The sequence below is a fragment of the Mobula birostris genome, chromosome 1 (assembly GCF_030028105.1).
Source record: "Mobula birostris isolate sMobBir1 chromosome 1, sMobBir1.hap1, whole genome shotgun sequence".
Lineage (NCBI taxonomy): Eukaryota > Metazoa > Chordata > Chondrichthyes > Myliobatiformes > Myliobatidae > Mobula > Mobula birostris.
This window is the reverse complement of record NC_092370.1, coordinates 124,591,889-124,612,048: the sequence shown is the minus strand read 5'-3', so window position 1 is coordinate 124,612,048 and position 20,160 is coordinate 124,591,889. Positions and strand designations below refer to the sequence as shown.

At 40.1% G+C, this 20,160-nt stretch overlaps 1 protein-coding gene across 2 annotated transcripts in view; it reads right to left on the bottom strand.

Moving 5' to 3' along the window:
- Positions 1–812: 812 nt before the first annotated feature.
- The window catches only part of nfatc1 (nuclear factor of activated T cells 1), a 293,798-nt gene continuing 274,450 nt past the window's right edge, over positions 813–20,160 (bottom strand). For both annotated transcript variants that reach the window (XM_072261650.1, XM_072261642.1), the window contains exon 10: positions 813–4,011. In XM_072261650.1, coding sequence (XP_072117751.1) covers positions 3,956–4,011 — 56 coding nt within the window. In that variant the 3' untranslated portion in view covers positions 813–3,955. The remainder of the gene's footprint in view (positions 4,012–20,160) is intronic.

Here is a 20,160-nt window from a genome sequence, read left to right as displayed (position 1 = left end):
TTTTTGTGCAGTCCCTTCCCTCATTTGCTGTGACACTGACACAGGATGACAGTAAGGCAATGACATCTTGTTCAGCATGTAGATCTCAACAGTGAGGCTTCCAATTGGCTTTCCAGAACAAGCATTGGTTAACCCCACCTTCCCCCACAGGGGTCTCTTCAAAACTCTGCTGCCTTGTATTATAGAATTTGCACACCTCTGGGTTCATTGGCCACATTGATCCATCGACCGACAATATGTTCATTTTAAGGTTACCATCCTTCCTCATACCAACTTCATATTCTTTACTTTCTTCCAATTCTGGCTTCTTAAGCATCCTAGATTCTAATTATTTCATCATCGATGCCCATGCATTGATCCTAACCTTCGGAATTCCCAACCTGAACCTTTTCCTCTCTCTATCCTTCTTTAATAAGCTTCTTAGCATAAATACTTCTGTTCAACAACCTTAATATTTCCTTAGGTGACATGGCTGGAAATAGTATTTGATAATGCTTCTTTAACGTGATTTGGGCCCTTTAACTAAGATGAAAATGCCAAATCCATGAAGTCATTGTAAAGTGAAGAATACAATTGCAAGCTGATCAATCTTAAGTATTTCTACTTACTGTGTTTTATAATTATTATTGTGTTCTTTTACTTATTATGTTTATGTGGGCTGCCTCGGATCCAGAGTAACAATTATTTTGCTCTCCTTTGCACTTGTATACTGGAAGTGACATTAAACAATCTTGAATACCATTCTTTGTAAAATAAGAGTTTTAATTAAAGTAAAACCCCAGCAGAACAAAGATAATTTAATATTTGTACAGACCTATGCCAACATTTTCTTGAGTAGAAACACAAAATACAATGGGTTACTTCAAATTGTGCTTTTTATTATATATTACATGTAGAAAATATTTGCATAATTTCCATTAAACAGGTTACACTAACAGCAAGAATGCAAAAAAAACACTGATACAAATATACAGGAAAAAAAACAAGCTTTGGAGAATTAGAGCCACAACGCACAATACAGGAACTTTGTCTATTTAACTTAAGAGCCATTCCTGAAATGAAATGAAAAAGTGGCGTGTGGTTTGCTCTAGAGATTTCAACCAGTTATTATACATTCTAATTTGGGTTCCAAGTCCAGCCTCTCCTCTGGTTTCCTTCTGGGAATTCTTATTGAAAGACAAAATGTTCCTTCCCCTATAAAATCTAGCGCAAATACAAACTCAAAAAAAAGCAAGGTTTACTTATATAAAGGAAAGATGCAGGTGGTGCTTTAGGAGATTGGAAATGGCTGCAACTTATCAAAAATCTGTTATCTGGGCCAATGGAGAGTCTTGCAGTAAACTGCAAATATTCACTTCCGATGCGATGCAGTTATATTGCAACAGTAAGCTGCCTTTTCAAAGCCTTACATCAGCAAGATAAAAGCAGTATTGTATTGTTTTTGCATTGCTGTATTATGCTTGCAGGATTTACTGCTCAGGCATAGTTGAAGAAAGTTATCCTGCTACACAAGTTGTATAAACAACTATTTCAGCATTCCTCCTAATTATATTTCTACATGACAGTCCTAGGGTAATAGTAATGGTATAAAACAAACCAGTAACGCTGCATTAACAACATAAAGTAAATGGAGAAAATGCATGAGGTTTCCTTCTCACATGACTGAGCATGATTTTCTCTTTACCTTTAATGTCACTCCCAGAAGTTGCTCTTCTCTTGCCTTTTATCTGCCAGAAGCCACTATTTGAATGTTAAACAGACAAACCTCATCTTAAACAGACCTAAATTTGTGTTTGCATGGATGGGTGCAATAGGAAGATCAGAGGCAGAGGAGAAAAAGTGACGTCAAACAACATGACGGTGGTCTACATTAATTGAACATGTAAGCTGTATTGCACATTGATTCAGACCCCAGCAAACATCCTCTCCTGGAAGGCATAAGTCTCAGAATTTGTCCCAGTTAGGACCCTTAAGTAGGAAAAGTATTGCCACAATATGTCCTGAACTCCTCACAGTAATCTACTGGGTCGGCTTTGTGGTAAGAATTGTAATAAGGCAATAACAGGAGCACAAATAATCTGTTGCCATTTGGTTTTTCATTTTATTGATGAAGTAATGAATGTAGTTGCTCACCACACACCTGCCTTCTGTGAATCGTGTGTACATAACCAATAAAATGACTTGGTACATTAACCTGGTACCACAACTAAATAATTCCTGGGCAAAACCTAGAGAGGGCACTAATGGTTAAGGCACTCAAAATGGAAGCAGTTAACATTTGCCATATGAACTCAGCTCAATCTTTTATGAAACATAACCTAAAAGAGAAATTATTTCATTTCAGTTAAGCTACATTCTAATATTCTACATTTGCTATAAGCTGCGATCACTATGATTAAGAGCACACTGTTTAAAGATTTAACATAGCATTAATGTAATAGTTCAGTAGAAGTTTCATTTAAGATAAAGTTTAAACATTTTTCTTCAGCATAGTGAGCTGAGAAGTCTAGGTTTGACTCAAGATTTTTTTAAAAAATAAAATTAAACTTACCTGTTGAGGCAGATAACTGTACTGTTCTGTACTGTACTTTCTAAAGTGCTTACACAACTGGAAATGTTAAGGAAATGCACTTCTAGTCTGATATCCCAGTTTTCTCAGTTAAGAGAGAAAATACCTACTAACCTAACGGTGCCTGAAATCTCACGGTATTATGCAATGGTAACTAGATGGAGCATGGACTGAATTCCTGATGTGCAATGAGTTTATCTAGCAATAGTTGTGACAAAAAGGACAATCTCTGTTAATGTATTGAAACTTTGAATTTTTTTGCTTTTCAATATTTGTGCGTAAAGTCTGAAATTTCTTCCTCATGATATATTTCCTAACTTGCACTAAAGAACAACCCATCCATTGAATGTTATAATACATCAAACTCAAAAGTACACCAGTGAAAAATAACAGGTTTCAACATATCTGTGAATGTACATAGAAGAGCAGCAAGCAAACAATTCAGCATAAAACATCCTAAATGTCTAGTCACTTTGTTAATACATTTTGGAAAATTAATCCTTTAATCCTATGAATTGTACAATGACATCTTACTATGATCTGCATAGCCAAGTCTCTGGGCGTATTGGTAGTAGTTTTATAAGGCTATCTCCAGAGGTTTTTTTTGGAATTTCTGTAAGATCTCATTCATTTTGAAGTATGACATTACATCCTGACTCAAGCAATGAATCAAGCAGCCGAAACCAGGTGTCTTACTTTGGAGTAATTAATGGGTTTGTAGAGATCACAGAGTTGCTTTGAATTGAAATGCAATGTACAGTACAATTACACACATTGTTGGATACCTCCTTTCACAGAAGAGTTATGCATAATCTTCTTAGTGAAAACATTGTAAATCGTCTACTAATTCACATTAATTCCTTTTTTTTGCTAATAAAATATTACTACAAAGAGCACATTTTAATATTAATTTCTATAACTGTGATTCTTTTAATTGAAGCACAATACAAAGAACCCTCCCCCCACCCCATAACAAAAGTAAACGTAAGGCACTTTTATTTGTGGACTTCCAAACACCCAAATTGATCATTTTGACTGCATTATTCCTTTGCAACAATATCGATTCTTTGGAATTCTTTAAACATTTTTACTTGGGAACAATCAGGAAGACAGTTTGTGGTGGAACTGAGAATTCATCCAAATGATAGTTCACTGGGAATGTTGGCTAGTCATCAGCTGACATCCTTGCGTCATTACAAACGAGTAAACAGTTTGCATCCTGTTACCTGAAGTGAATTATTTCTAGAAAAGAGAAATAAAAGCTTGATTTCTACATCTAGTGAATTATCTTTGAGGCAGCGTGGCCCGTGATCTTCACATGGTCGATATCCTGATGCCCAAAATGGACCATCTTCTTTCTCTCCATTGTCTTGACGCTGCTTTTAACTATGAATGTCCATGAACAGAGGCACTTGAGAGATCGTTGCGTATGATTTCATTTACTGAGGAGAATCAAAAGAGAGGTTATTACAAAAAAGTCCTTTAACCTTTCTTTTATACACTTTCTTTTTTTTTGTTCATTAACAGAGTGTTGATTCATTGCTGAACCCACATTGTTCCCTGAGCAAATAGTTGTTAGCTTACTTCAGTTAAGATTCACCCATATTATTGTCAGTCTGGAGTTACATCCATGCTAGACCAGTAAGGATGGGAGATACCTTCCTCAACTGGTATTAGGTTGGATTTTAGAAAAGTCTAGAAATCACAAAACCACAAGTATTGAGAAAATGAAATTAAAGCAGAAACTATTGAAAACACTTGGTAGGCCAGGCAGCATCTGTGGAAAGAGAAACAAAGGTAACATTTCAGGACAAAAACCCTTTGTCACAACTATGAAAGAGGGAGAATTAATTAGGTTTATGTTACAGGGAGCGAGGGGAGGGTTAGGTAGACCAATGTTGCCATGTGGAAAAGATGCAGATGAAGTGATCTGGTGGATCCATTAATGAGGGGAGGGAGGGGGAAAGGGAGAGGGAGAGGGGCAAGGGGGAGGGAGGGGAGAGGGGGAGGGGGCAGGGGAGAGGGAAAGAGGGAGAGGGAGGGGCAGGGGAGAGAAAGAGGGAGGGGAGGGGGGAGAGAAAGAGGGAGGGAGAGAGGGGGAGAGGGGCAGGGGAGAGGGAGGGGGAGAGAGAGAGAGGGAGAAAGGGAGGGAGGGAAAGAATGAACAAAGTAACATAAAATCAACGAAGCAAAGGCTGTGGAGACAGATAGCACACAAAGAGGAATGCAAATGTTGTGAAATGCAGAGCTGCAGGTTTTGAAATGCCCATTAGACTTGCTTTAGTTAGATTTTCCACAGGGCTGCCTCCTCAGTCCTTTCAGTATTCCAGAGGGACCATTCTCTTATCCTCTGACCTGCTCTTCCAGTTTCACCAACAAATTCCCTCTCTTGGCATTTTTCCATTTAAATGCAACATCTGCGTTTTATCTCTCCTCATCTCACCATCAAGGTACCCAAATAATCCTTCCAACATAGCAGTCATTTACATGCATTTCTTCCAATCTAAGCTGCTGCTCGTGATGTGATCTTCTCTTCACTGGAAGAACCAACAGCAGAATAGGTACAGTTATGCATTCAGTCTGTAGATACAACTTTGAGCTTCCAGTTGCCTCTCATTTTAATTCTCAGTCCCATTTCTACTCTGACCTATCTGCACTATGACAACAATGCCTGATTACCTTCATTTTCCCCCGAGCATGTCACTGTCTTCTGAACTGAATACTGAATTCTGCAACTTTCTGGCTTTCTTTTAGTCAGAACAGGTTTGTTCTGCTGATGATCCATCGACTCAGTTACTCCCTTTACATTTCTTTGGTCTGACCTGCTCAAATTGTCTCTGGTTCTGCATTTTGCAGTTTGTGTCTTCCTCTAGTTGTGTTCTCTCTCTTTAACTGCCATCATTTAATCGCTTTTATATTCTTTTTGTTTCCATTGAGCAGACTTGACTGGCCAAATGCACTAATTCTGCTCCTATATCTTATGGTTTTATAGTCTTATGTGTTCTCCCCCTTTCTAATATCGCTCATGAAGCTATTGATGTAATCTGCAGCTTATCCCCATGGTATCCCTGGCCTTAACAAATCCATGATCATCCCTTTGTCCAATCTAAATCCTGCCTCAAGACTCCTGCCCTCAGTTTACAATTAGCCTTGCTGCACACTTTCTCAATTCTGATGAAGGGTCTTTAAACCTTTAAATGGAGCCCTTCCGCTGGCAACTTGTTCCACGTTGTCATCACATTCTGAGTGAAGAAGTTTCCCGTCACATTCCCCTTAAACATTTCACCCGTCACCCTTAACCTATGACCTTAGTTCTAGTCTCATCCAACCTCAGTGGAGAAAGCCTCCTTGCATTTACCCTGTCTATACCCTCATAATACCTCTATCAAATCTTCCCCCATTCTCCTACACTCCAGGGAATAAAGTCATAACCTATTCAATCTTGGATTTGTGGGTTGTTTGAGTTACTGCTCTGGTGTCATGCTATACATTTTTACCACTACAGACACCATTCCCACACAGCCTCTCTATGCAGAACTCTGCCTAATCAAAAACTTTTACACTGACTTGTTTCAGACCTACTGTGCAATAAATGAACCCTTACACTGCTTTAATTTGTAGAACTTGCTACCAAAAATTGAGTTTCTTAACTTAAAAATGCAGGCATTTAGCATGCTGCCAAGAAAAAGGTGAAACAACTCAGTGACTAACTTCTAAATTATCCGAATCTCAAAACTATTCGAAACAAGATCAAATGATCAGTCAATATACCAACCTTGCCATGCCAGCTGTGAGTTATATATTGACCAAACTATTAAATGATATTTGTATATCCAAGCCCAATAGCAGAGGTGATAGAGCCCTATAGGTACATGGTAGCCAAGAACCTTTGTCCTCTCTCTCTTAGCTTAAGGAGGAACATTAGAAACTGGAGGAGATACAAGTTAATAAGATTCAACCGCAGCTGCTTTTGCTCACTGACTGTTGCAGGAACATATCCATATGATTAATTGCTTGGTCATATAGAAAGAATTGGTTGTGGTTATAAATAGTACCTGCCTATACAGGGGAGTGAATTTCCTTTCTTTTAACCACACTGCTGGGTAGTTGCAGGCGCAATACTTATCTTATTCCACTTTTCAAATAATCCATAGCCCAACTATAGCTTCGCTCTATCTTCCCCATCTTGTTCCTATATAACATAATACCCAGCCCAACAAAATCAATCTAAGTAAGCAATTTCTAATTGCCAGCCAGTCTTATTAAGGAACAGGGTTCCTTATTTCCTACATCCTTCGTGTGAAGCAGACCTTCCCCACTTCCCCCTCAGCAGCCTACCTCTCATTCCAAGATTATGCTCCCACACACCTCAGACAGTGCAGCACTTCCCTAGCACTGCTTTGAAGTGATACTGCCAAGTTTAAAAGCTACAGGACAGATTTCAGGATGCTTCAGTCAACCGGTAAACTTTGCACGAGCTTTGTTTTGCTTTTCACATTAAATAGTGCAATGGAAAATGCGAGGTGCCACTTTCCATTCTTTTTATGATTCAGAAATGATAGTTATACTTTTACTCTTCAGGACTACGTGAAGCAGTGCTGTCTTATCAGTTAACATCAGCTCACAGAACTGCTCATCCCCTGACTATTTCCCTTTGTTAAGATTTTTTTTTAATAATACCCCATTTTCTGCAGTGTTCCCACACTCAAGACTACGTTCATTTATCTTTCTGTGTTCTTTGGCAGTTGAGAGGGGAAATGACTAAATGTGGCAGGATCAAGTTAACACCACACAAACAATTTCATATCTCTTGTTCTGATTTAGTTGTGATAACCAAAATGTCAGTGAAGATGTCACTTGTTTGCACTTCCAACTGTTGCTTAAAATAGGTCTTTTTGAGAAGCATGTATTAGAATGACCACGTCATGGAACCAGCACAGGAAAATGTGCTACCATTTCTGATGTGGCCTGTGTCCCCATCTCCTCTCAGGACATTGAGATAACATTGCACTGGAAAACCATGATAGACTTCTGACACTACAGCAGCAGTGCTGACTTAAAGATGTGAAAAATAATATTGGACCTTTCAGGAAAAGAAAACACCTTCAACAATACATGAAGAGAACATGGAACATAGAGTGATACAGAATGAAAAGAAGCCACACGCCCTATTGTCCCTGTGCTGGGACTTTAAAAGAGGTATCCATGCCTCTCCTTTCCTCTTCCCTTATCTCAGCAACGTTTCTTTTTTTAAATCCAATGCTCTTGTCCCTTTAGGCAGCATGTTGGCATTTCATACAATCTGGGTCCTTCACCAATTGTCTCAAGTGTGTTCTGCATTGCTCTCTTGCCGCAAGAATTTGTTTCTCCACCTGTGCCCCACCAAAGTGCTTCATAATTTGGAACAATTCACTCCTCAATCTCCTCTTCTCCACTGGGTCTGAGGTTAACACATAACAGTAACTGCAATACCTCATAACTTGGCACCTTTCCTATGATGCGAGAAAAGGATCTGCTGGAGGAACTCAGTGGGCAGTGGGTCAAGCAGCATCTGTGGGGGGCGGGGGGAAGGGGTTGGTGGGAGGAAGGACTTGTCAAAACTCTACTTCAATCTTGATGAATGTCTTTGAACTGAAACATTAAACCTTCCAACACCCTCAAATCCAAATTCCTCCTGACTGATGATCACTGAGCCAGAATCCTAAGCAACATTGGGAGATTAGCCATCATCACAAGAACAGCAGGAGTTCAATTCTGAAATCAACTAGGGTTGAATAATATATAAAGACCACCTCCTCGTGTGTGTAAAAAAATGTCCCAACACTGTCTCCTGAAAAACAACTGTTTATTAATTGATCTGATTCATGATGTTTTTGTCCTGTTTTCTTGTTTTTTCCATCCGTGAGATAAATAATATTGAGGAAGGATAACAGCAAGAAAATATAAATCTAGGTGTTAATGTTGTGTTGAGGATAAATGCTAACAGCCCATGCCAGCTTCTCAAAGAGGGAATAAGACCATAACATATAGAGCAGAATTAGGCCATTTGGCCCATCGAGTCTGCTCTGCCATTTCATCATGGCTGATCCAATTTTCCTCTCAGCCCCAATCTCCTGACTTCTCCCCGTATCCCTTCGTGCCCTGACCATTCAAGAACCTATCAACCTCTGCCTTAAATATACATAAAGACTTGGTCTCCAGGGCTACCTGTGGCAAAGAATTCCACAGATTCACCACTCTGGCTAAAGAAATTCTTCCTCATCTTCTAAAAAGATGCCCCTTTATTCTGAGTCCCCTGTGTCCTCTGGTCTTAGTCCTTCCAACCATAGAAAAGATCCTCTCCACATCCACTCTATCAAAGCCTTTCACCATTCGATAGGTTTCCATGAGGTCATCCCTCATTCTTCTGAATTCTAGTGAATACAGGCCCAAAACCATCAAATGCTCTTCATATGACAAGTCATTCAATCCTGGAAACTTTTTCATGAACCTCCTTTTAACTCTCTCCAGTTTCAGTACAACCTTTCTACGATAATACCATGGGCTTGTAGCTTGTTAAGCAGCCTCATGTATGGCATCTTGTCAAATGCCTTCTGAAAATACAAGTACACAACATCAACCGATTCTCTTCGTTTAACCTGCTTGTTATTTCTTCAAAGAATTCCAAAAGGCTTGTCAGGCAAGTTTTTCCCTTAAGGAAACCATGCTGGCTATGGCCTATTTAATGGTGTGCATCCAAGTACCCTAAGCCTTCATCCTTAATAATTGACTCCAACATCTTCCCAATCACTGAGGTTAGACTAACTGGCCTATAGTTTCCTTTCTTCTACCTCTCTCCCTTCTTGAAGATTGGAGCGACACTTGCAATTTTCCAGACTTCTGGAACCATACTAGAATCTAGCGAATCTTGAGAGACCATTACTAATGCCTCCACAATCTCTTCAGGCATCTCTTTCAGAACTCTTGGGTGTACAGCATCTAGTTCAGTTGACTTATTTATCTTCAGGCCTTTCAGTTTCCCATGAAGCTTCTCTCCAGTTACGCTAACTTCACACACTTCACTCCTCTGACACCTGGAACTTCCACCATACTGCCTGTGTCTTCCATAGTGAAGACTGATGCAAAATACTTATGCAGCTCGTCCGCCATTTTGTTGTCCCCCATTACTACCTCTCCAGCATTTTTTTCCATCAGTCCGATATCAACTCTCGCCTCTCTTTTGCACTTTATGTAAGTGAAATATTTACACTTTATGAATGTACGATAACTCCTTTAAATATAAAAAATGTTAGATCAAGATAAGGATCATGATCGCAGGTAGATTACAAAAAGGCAAAGGGTTTGCAGGTACCACCACAAGATACTGTACATACATTCTTATGCGTTCCTCTTTGTCACATGTCCAACAATCTTCCCTTCACTTTCAAACAGCCCATTTCCATATTAACATACAGCAGTACAACACTGAACAATGCTGAATTCATTGAATGTTTAACCAGCCCTTCTTCCTACACAACATCCATATTACTCCATTCTTTGCCTATTTGTGAGCCTATTTCAGAACCTTTTAAATGCCACTCTTTTATTTGCCTTCACCGCCACCATAGCAACACATTCCAAGCACCTACTACCCCGTGTAACAAACTTGCCCTGCATATCGTGATTTTTATTAACGACCTGGATGTGGGGGTAGGAGGGTGGGTTGGCAAGTTTGCAGATGACACAAAGGTTGGTGGTGTTGTGGATAGTGTAGAGGATTGTCAAAGATTGCAGAGAGACATTGATAGGATGCAGAAGTGGGCTGAGAAGTGGCAGATGGAATTCAACCCGGAGAAGTGTGAGGTGGTACACTTTGGAAGGACAAACTCCAAGGCAGAGTACAAAGTAAATGGCAGGATACTTGGTAGTGTGGAGGAGCAGAGGGATCTCGGGGTACATGTCCACAGATCCCTGAAAATTGACTCACAGGTAGATAGGGTAGTTAAGAAAGCTTATGGGGTGTTAGCTTTCATAAGTCGAGGGATAGAATTTAAGAGTCACGATGTAATGATGCAGCTCTATAAAACTCTGGTTAGGCCACACTTGGAGTATTGTGTCCAGTTCTGGTCACCTCACTATCGGAAGGATGTGGAAGCATTGGAAAGGGTACAGAGGAGATTTACCAGGATGCTGCCTGGTTTAGAAAGTATGCATTATGATCAGAGATTAAGGGAGCTAGGGCTTTACTCTTTGGAGAGAAGGAAGATGAGAGGAGACATGATAGAGGTGTACAAGATAATAAGAGGAATAGATAGAGTGGATAGCCAGCGCCTCTTCCCCAGGGAACCACTGTTCAATACAAGAGAACATGGCTTTGAGGTAAAGGGTGGGAAGTTCAAGGGGGATATTAGAGGAAGGTTTTTTACTCAGAGAGTGGTTGGTGCGTGGAATGCACTGCCTGAGTCAGTGGTGGAGGCAGATACACTAGTGAAGTTTAAGAGACTACTAGACAGGTATATGGAGGAATTTAAGGTGGGGGCTTACATGGGAGGCAGGGTTTGATGGTCGGCACAACATTGTGGGCCAAAGGGCCTGTACTGTGCTGTACTATTCTATGTTCTATGTTCTATATCTCCTTTGAACATATCCCCTTTCATCTTAAATGCATGCCCTCTAGATTAGATATTTTGAATTGAATTGACTTTATTACTTACATCGTTCATTTACATGAGAAGTAAAAGTCTTTACGTTATGTCTCCGTCTAAATGTTCAATGTGCAATTTATAATAAATAGTATGTACAACAGGACATTCAATATAATATAGAAATACAATTGTATCAGCTTGAATTAATCAGTCTGATCCTGGAAAAGATTCCGACTGTCTCTCAAATCTTATTAAATTCTATCAGGTTTCCCCTCAGCCTCCGTCACTCTAGAGAAAACAACCCAACTTTATCCAACCTCTTCTTATAGGTCATGCCCTTTAATCCAGGCAAAATCCTGGTAAGACTCTTCTGCATCCTCTCCAAAGCCTCTACATCAATTGTAAAGTGGGGCAACCAGAACTGAATGCAATACTCCAGATGTGGCCTAACAAGAGTTTTATTAGTACTCAGTGTCTCGACTTATAAAGGCAATCATGCCATAACAAAACACACAGAATGCTGGAGGCACTCAAGTGGTCAAGCACCATCGATGGAAAAGAGTAGACAGTCGACCTTCCTTCAGGAACTCTACCACCTTATCAGCCATTTTGTAGGAGCTATGGATTTAGACCCAATGATCCCTCTATATATCACCGTTAAGTGTCCTGCCACTAACTGCATACTCTCCCTTTATGTGATTTCCTAAAGTGTAACACCTCACTAGGCTGAATTAAGATCCATCTGCCATTCCTCTTTTTATACTCTCAACTGATTCATATCCCGCTGTATCATTTGGCATTCTTCTACAATACCGCCAATCTTTTTTTTGTCTGCATACTTACTAACCTAACCATCCCAGTCTTCATCCAACTCATTTACATATATTATAAACAGCTGGGGTCGCAGTGATGCGCTCTGCAGAGCACCACTAATCACGAACCTGTACAATGAGTCTCATCAACCACTAACTACCCTCTACCCTAGCTTATGGGAAGCTAATTCTGAAACCATGTGGTCAACCTCCTTGAAAAGCTCTATCAAATTAATAAGACATGACTTGTCCTGCACAAAGCTACAGTTTCCAAGATTATCCATATTTCTTGTCGTAAACAATGGAACATTTGCTACTCATCAGTCCTATGGGAATTGACTGTAGCTAAAAATGACACAAAGATTTTGGTTAAGGACCAGAAACCTCATCTTTTGCTTTTCTCAATAACCTGGCATATAGCTCATGAGGCCTTGGGGACATCACCTCAAAGTTCTTTAAGCGAATCTCAGATCTCAAGAGACCTAATAAGAAATGGTTTGGCCTCATTATCTCTGCTCGTGCTAAGCTCCAAACCTCAATTGTTCCATCTAGAGTAGAATAGTGGCCAAGATTTTCCTCAGTGAGGAGCTGGCAGTATTGGGGTGGTGGAGAAATCAAAGCTAGATTGGTAATCAATCAGTGAGTCACTTTTAGCCCGATGTTATAAAGCTGGGAGCAGGTTATGAGTTGGAAAATTGGAAATAAGGACTAATAAACATATCCAAATGGATTTCGTGCCAAAACAAATCTGCAAGTGATTCTGTTTCTGTGTTAATGTTAATGACATCTACACATTGAAGGTTTAGAAACAGCGGAGTCCCACAATGGACCAAGTCATATTAAATTAAGTTATGTGAACAGAGAATGCAACACGAGGCAGGCCTACATCTGAAACTGCTGTGCAGCTCGACTCTTTCTGTGATTCTTGGGGATTTTTTTTTAAGGTGATAGTCATTCACAGCATAAATCTACAACTATAGTTGTGAGTTGTGCAAAGGATAACTCAAGGAACATATGCTGCCTCTTCTAAATGTTGCACTCCAGCGATCAACGCTCCTGGCCCAGGGAAATTCAGCTCTGCTTTTTAAATGTGTATGCTGTTGAACCCATGGTGCAGAACAGCTCTGGTGGTCAAAGATTCAGAGCCCACACATTAAAACTTTCACAATCTTCTGCCTCCCTTTCTACCTCTTCCAAGACGGAACAAGTTGCAGCCAACAAGCACACCCCCTCTACTTCCCAGAAGAACCAGATCAGCAACACATGCAGGAATAGCATCAGCTACAAATCCCTTTCCAAGCAGCACACTGGCCTGGCTTGAAAGTACATAGCTGCTCCCTGAGTGTGCTGCAAACTGAATCCTAGCACTCGCTGAACAAGAGAAAGAACCTTCCCCATAAAGACCGCCTTAGTGCAACAATGCAGCTCAGCATCAGTGAGGGATGGGAAAAAAAAATACTACTATGGAGTCACAGAGTGCTACGGCATAGAAATAGGCCCTTCAGTCCACAGGGTCTGGATCAAACACCTACTAGTATTAATCCTGTATTAGAGACATAGTTAACCACCACAGATACAGGCCCCCTGGGTCCAACTCTTTCACGCTGAGCAGGTTGCTTACTTGAGCTAGTCCCACTTCTACCTGTTTGGTCCACCATATCCCTTTAAAAATCCCACATATTTACTTCAGTTGGTTTACCTCCCACGAATGAATAATGACCCTTATTCACTTTTACTGTACCCCAGAGACACAACAGATTCTGCAAATGCTGGAAATCTTGATAAAATATCTGATGAAGGGTCTCAGGCTGAAACGTCGACTGTTTATTAGATGCTGAGTTCCTCCAGCATTTTGTATACGTTGCTGACTATAACTCAACTGTCTTTCCAATCATCCAGGCAGACAGTGTCTACTTTGCTCAATGACTCCAATTTGCATTCAAACTCATTATTTCTATTCAAGCAGACAAAATGGTGTAGTGGGTAAAATTGCTGTCTTACAGATCGGGAGACACAAGTTCAAGTGCTGTCTATGTGGAGTCTGCATGTTCTCCAGGTGAATGTGTGGATTTCCCTTGGATGCACTGGTTTCCTCCTGTATCCTATATATCTTATGTCAAAGATGTGAGAGCAGATGGGTTAATTAGTCATTGTAAATTGCACCTAGCCTACAGGAGAATGATAGAATATAGTGAAGAAGAATCGATAATTATGTGGGAAGAATATGAAATTAGATCAATGTAGGATTAGTGTAAATGGATGGTTGATGCATGGACTCTGTGGACTAAAGGGCCCATTTCTGTATCCCTCCATGACTCAAACTCTTTGACATCCTTCTCCCCTTTAATCTGCCTCAAACTGGTCCACCAATTCTACCTCTTTTTTCCCCATGGTGCAGGTAGGTGGTCAGATAATCAGGAGGAAGGTTGATGCACACGAGGGGAAGAATAGGTCACAAGAAATAAGATGGGGAACAGAATTGTTGTGTTTGGAACAAGCATTGATCCAATGGGCAGAATGGTTTCCTTCCGTTTTGCAGTAAGCAATCAGTTAAGTACTATAATAGCTTTAGATGAAGGGAAGCTATTTGGAGATGGATGATAGATATGGAAATATAACAATCAGCAGGCAGGATTCTGATAACTGGAATTCTACACGAGTGCAATATTCAGTCCATGGTCTGGCAATGACACAATTTCAAGTGCAGTTGGTCCCTTTATATGATTTCAATCTGGAAGGAAGCCAGATTGTGTTGATAGCAAGAAAGAGGAGTTGAGGGATTCTTCAATAATTTTAAACTGATTAAGTTTGCACAGTCAGATGGGAACTTCCCATCTGTCCCAGATTATTAAGAAAAGAAAAAGGGGATATTGCTGTGGCCTTGGCAGAAATCTCTGAATCCTCTTTAGCCATAGGTGAGGTTCCAGGGGACCAGAGAGTTGGCAACATTGTTCCTTTGCTTCACAGGCATAATAGGGATAGGTACCAGGTTTCCAAAAGAAAAAATCAAAACCCAACTAAATTTGCTCAGTTCTTTTTATTTTTGAAAATCTCAAGAATGGCAGATCCACTCTACTCTCCTGACAAATACTGGTGCTCACATATATGTGTGATGTTCCAAGAAAAAGAATTAACTAGTCTTGTCTACGTCAACACATTGCAATGGGTCTTCCCCAGCCAGAAAAGAAAGCAGCCCTGTCATCAGTAATCTTGGGTTGCAACGTATTCATAACCACTTTTCAACTGAATGAAATGAAACTCATAAACAGGTACTCTCACTGATTGTGAATTATCACAGAAGATAAGCACAGAAATTTAGTAAAATGATAAAAATATACAGTAACTATCATTGCCAGCTTGACTGATTAAATACTTATCTCTTTAATTTCATTACATTTTTGAAGCAGTTAATGACAAGATTAATTTTTTGGATGTCTAATAATATAAATTTGGATGAAAATAATTCAAAAGATTATTTATAGCAATGCTAAGAGAATGCAGCATATCAAGCATAATCCTTTTTTCCATGAGACACATGAGACCCCAGATTCTGGAATATGGAGGAACAAACAAGATGCTGGAGGAACTCAGTGGATCAGGTAGCACCTATGGATGGAAATGGACCATCAGTGTTTCGGGTCAAGAACCCTCATTTGGTATGACCAAACCAGTCCAGATAAAGGGTCTCAACACAAAATGTCAGCTGTTCACTTTGCCCCACGGATGCTACCTGACCTGCTGAGTTCCTCCAGCAGCTTTTCTTCTCTCACTTTATTCAAGATGTTGAAATGAAGACTTGTCTGTTTCCTCAGGTTGAAATCAAAGCTCCCATCATTTACTAAAAGAGCAGGTAAGTTCCTGTGACAATATTCAATTAACATCACTAATAAAAAGAGAGATCACGTGATCATCATCTCAATGCTGCTTGTGGGGAACATGTGTAAAAGTTGGATGTTTCACATTCTACCTTATGTCAATAACTAAACTTCAGCCTCCTTGACTGCTAAAATAATCAGGAATTTCCCCTCCACCTTCCTTTTATGATTTCTTTGTTGCCTATACGCAGTGAGTCATCTTGGGTTTAACTCTAGGGACTCCAATCCAAGAGGCTCTTGTGAATGGAATTCTAATCAATGAGTGACATTTATGTCCTCATATATGGCGTGGGCAGTATGAATAAATATATTAAAGAGGTGAAAAGAAGTTTTAAAGATATGCAATAAAAGTAGCAGTTAGCAATCAGCATTTCTACTTAGCTGTGAATTAGGAAGGAAAACAAAATGTATTATTTTCTGAGTCAAACTTTCCACTGGCACAAAACGCAAGAAAAGCAAAAAACCACCTTTTAACTTGTACCACTTCCATAAGGTGTTACCTACCTGTGAAAAAAATCTTCAGAGTCTAACACTATTAAATTCATGACAAAGGAAGTAGTCAGGATATAACCTGCTGTTCCTTAGGTGGTGTTTGAAAGAAGTGTGTAGAGTTATCATGGTTTCTGTCAAGTATACAAGCCATGCAATCTTCTCACAGGTACCACCTGGTAGGCAGTACAGAGGTCCAAAGTCCTACACCACCAAGTTCAAGAGCTGCTAGTTCCCTTTAACCATTTCATTCTTCAACTAACTAGCAAGATCATAATCACTCTAGCTTCGTGGAACTATGATACCTTTGATCATTTTTCACTAAAATGAAATCTTTCTGTTCTGATTGTGGTCTTTATTTTTAAAAAGATGCATAATTTAAGTTTAATTTATCTATTCTTGTAAATAAGATATTAAGACCATAAGATATAAGAGCAGAATTAGGCCATTTGGCCCATCGAGTCTACTCTGGCATTTCATCATGGCTGATCCAATTTTCCTCTCAGCCCCAACCTCCTGCCTTCTCCCCGTATCCTTTCATGTCCTAACCAATCAAGAATCTATCGACCTCTGCCTTAAATATATGTATAGACTTGACCTCCACAGCTGCCTGTGGCAAAAAATTCCACAGACTCACCACGTTCTGGCTAATCAAATTCCTTCTCATCTCTATTCTAAAAGGACACCCTTCTATTCTGAGGCTGTGTCCTCTGGTCTTAGACGTTCCCATCATAGGAACCATCCTCTCCACATCCAATCTATCTTTAGATACAACACTGAGTCACATCATCTGCAGAAATTCTGTGATGACTCAGCAAAAGCTGGGTGTACAAAGGGAGGATGGGAGGATGAATACAGGGCCCCGGTGAGGACTTTGTCAAATGGTGCAAGCTGAATCAGCTGCAGCTCAATATTAGTAAGACTAGGAGATGGTGATGGACTTTAGGAAGACTAGGCCTGCATTGGTCCCTGATTAGTGGTGATGACATACAAGTACCTGAAGGTGAACCTGGATCACAGATTTGAGTGGAGCACCAACACAGAGGCTGCGTACAAGAAGGGTCAGAGTTGCCTCTACTTCCTGAGGAGACTGAGATCCTTTGGAGTATGCAGGTCCCTCCTTCATGTTCTACCAATCTGTTGTTGCCAGTACAATCTTCTATGCAGTGGTGTGCTGGGACAACAGCATCAACACAGGTGATGCCAACAGGCTGAATAAACTGACTGGAAAGGCTGGCTCCTTAGGAGTCAAACTGGACACACTGGAGGCTGTAGTAGAACAAAGGACCCACTGAAAATCCTGGCATTTCTGGACAATGTTTCTCACCTTCTGCATGGCTGAACAGAGGAGCACTTTTATTAACAGACTAAGACAGCTACTCTGCTCCAAAGAGTACTATATTCTTACCCTCTGCCATTAGGCTTTATAATGATTTAACTTATAGCCGGGGAAGTGATGGCCCCCTCATGTTAGACTGTTGGTGGAACTTATTTTTTATTCTTTCTACTTCTCTATTAAAATTTATATCTGTGCACTTGTAATACTTCTGTGACATTGTAATTTCATTTGGGATCAATAAAGTATCTATCTATCTATCAAGACATTTCACCATTTGATAGGTTTCAATGAGGTCACCCCTCATTTTTCTGAATTCTAGTGAATACAGGCCCAGAGCCATCAAACACTCTTCATATGATAAGCCATTCAATCCTGGAATAATTTTCTTAAACCTCTTTTGAACCCTCTCCAGTTTCAGCACATTCTTTCTAAGACAAGGGGCATAAAACTAATCACAATACTCCAAGTGAGGCCTCACCAGTGCTTCATAAAGTCTCAACATTACATTCTTGCTTTTATGTTCTAGTCCTCACGAAATGAATGCTAACACTGCATTTAGTGAAAAATGATCAAAGGTATCATAGTTGCCGCAGGCAGCTGTGTAGGCCAAGTCTTCCTCACCAGAGACTCAACCTGCAAGTTAACCGTTAAGGAATCCTGCACAAAGACTCCCAGGTGTCTTTGTGCCTCCATTTTTTATATTTTCTCTCCATTTATAAATAGTCAACCCTTTCATTTCTTCCACCAAAGTGCATGACTATACACTTCCCGACACTGCATTCCACCTGCCACTTCTTTGCCTGTTCTCTCAGTCTGTCTAAATCCTTCTGTAGCTTCTCTACTTCCTCAAAACTACCTGCTCCTCTACCTACCTTCTTATCATCCGCAAACTTGCAACAAAGCCATCAATTCTATCATCCAAATCATTGACATATAACGTAAAAAGAATCAGACACAACACAGACCCCTGTGGACCATCACTAGTCACCAGCAGCCAGTCACAAAAGGCTCCCTTCACTCCCACTTTTTGCTTCCTGCCAAGCAGCGGCAGCTTTATCATTGCTAGAATCCTTCCTGTAATACCATGGGTTTGTAGTTTGTTAAGCAGCTTCATATGTGGCATGTTGTCAAAGGCCTGCTAAAAATCCAAGTACATATCAACTGATACTCCTTTGGCTATCCTGTTTGTTATTTCTTCAAAGAATTTCAAAAAATTTGTCAGGCAAGATTTTCCCTTGAGGAAACCATGCTGACTGTGGTCTATTTTACCATGTGCCTCCAAGTGCCCTGAGACCTCATCTTTAATGATTGATTCCAACATCTTCCCAACCACTGAGGTCAATCTAAATCGCCTATAATTTCCTTTCTTCTGTCTCTCTCCCTTCTCGAAGAACGGAGTGACATTTGCAGTTTTCCAGTCTTTCAGAACCATTCCAGAATCTAGTGATTCTTGAACAATCATTACTAATGCCTCCACAATCTCTTCAGAACACTGGGGTGTGCACCATCTGGTCCAGGTGAAATAACTACCTTCAAACCTTTCAGTTTCCCAAGAACCTTCTCCCTAGTAATGGTAACTCACACACTGCAAGAGCCTTGACATTTGGAACTTCCACCATACTGCTAGTATCTTTCCACAGTGAAGACTGATGCAAAACACTTATTCAGTTTGTCCACCATTTCCTTGTCCCTCATTACCACTTCTCCAGCAGTCCGATATCCACTCTTGCCTTTTTTTTAAACTTTATATATCTGAAGAAACTTTTGGTATCCTCCTTAATATTATTGGCCAGCTTACTTTCTTCGTCTATCTTTACCTTCTTAATGATCTTTCAGGTTGCCGTCTGTTGGTTTTTAAAAGCTTCCCAATCTACTAACTTCACACTAATTTTTGCTCTGTTTGGCTTTCATATTGGCTTTGACTTCTCCTGTTAGCCATGGTTGTGTCATCTTTCTTTTAGAATACTTCTTCCTCTTTGGGATGTATATTTCCTGTGCCTTCCTAATTGCTTCCAGAAATCCCAGCCATTGCTGCTCTGCCATCATCCCTGCCAGTGTTCTTTTCCAATCAATTCTGACCAACTCTTCTCTCAAGTCTCTGTAACTCCCTTAACTCCACTGTAATACTGATACATCTGCTTAAATGCTACTTATCTAATGCCATATATCTGTAAATTTTTCATTGCACCTGTGCATATATCTACTTGTGCATATTACAATAAATTCATCTTGACATCTCTTGCTCTGATGAAGGATGTTTCACTTCAAATGTTGATATGTTGCTTTTCCATGGATGCCTCACCTGCTAGGTTTCCAGGTTTTTTCTTTCAGATTTCCGACAAATTTATAGCTAACAAGAAACCTAATCTATATTAGGCATGACTGCATGGCCAGATTCTGCCCTAACTCCATCTACAAGTTTGCAGATGATACCATCATAGTGGACGATATC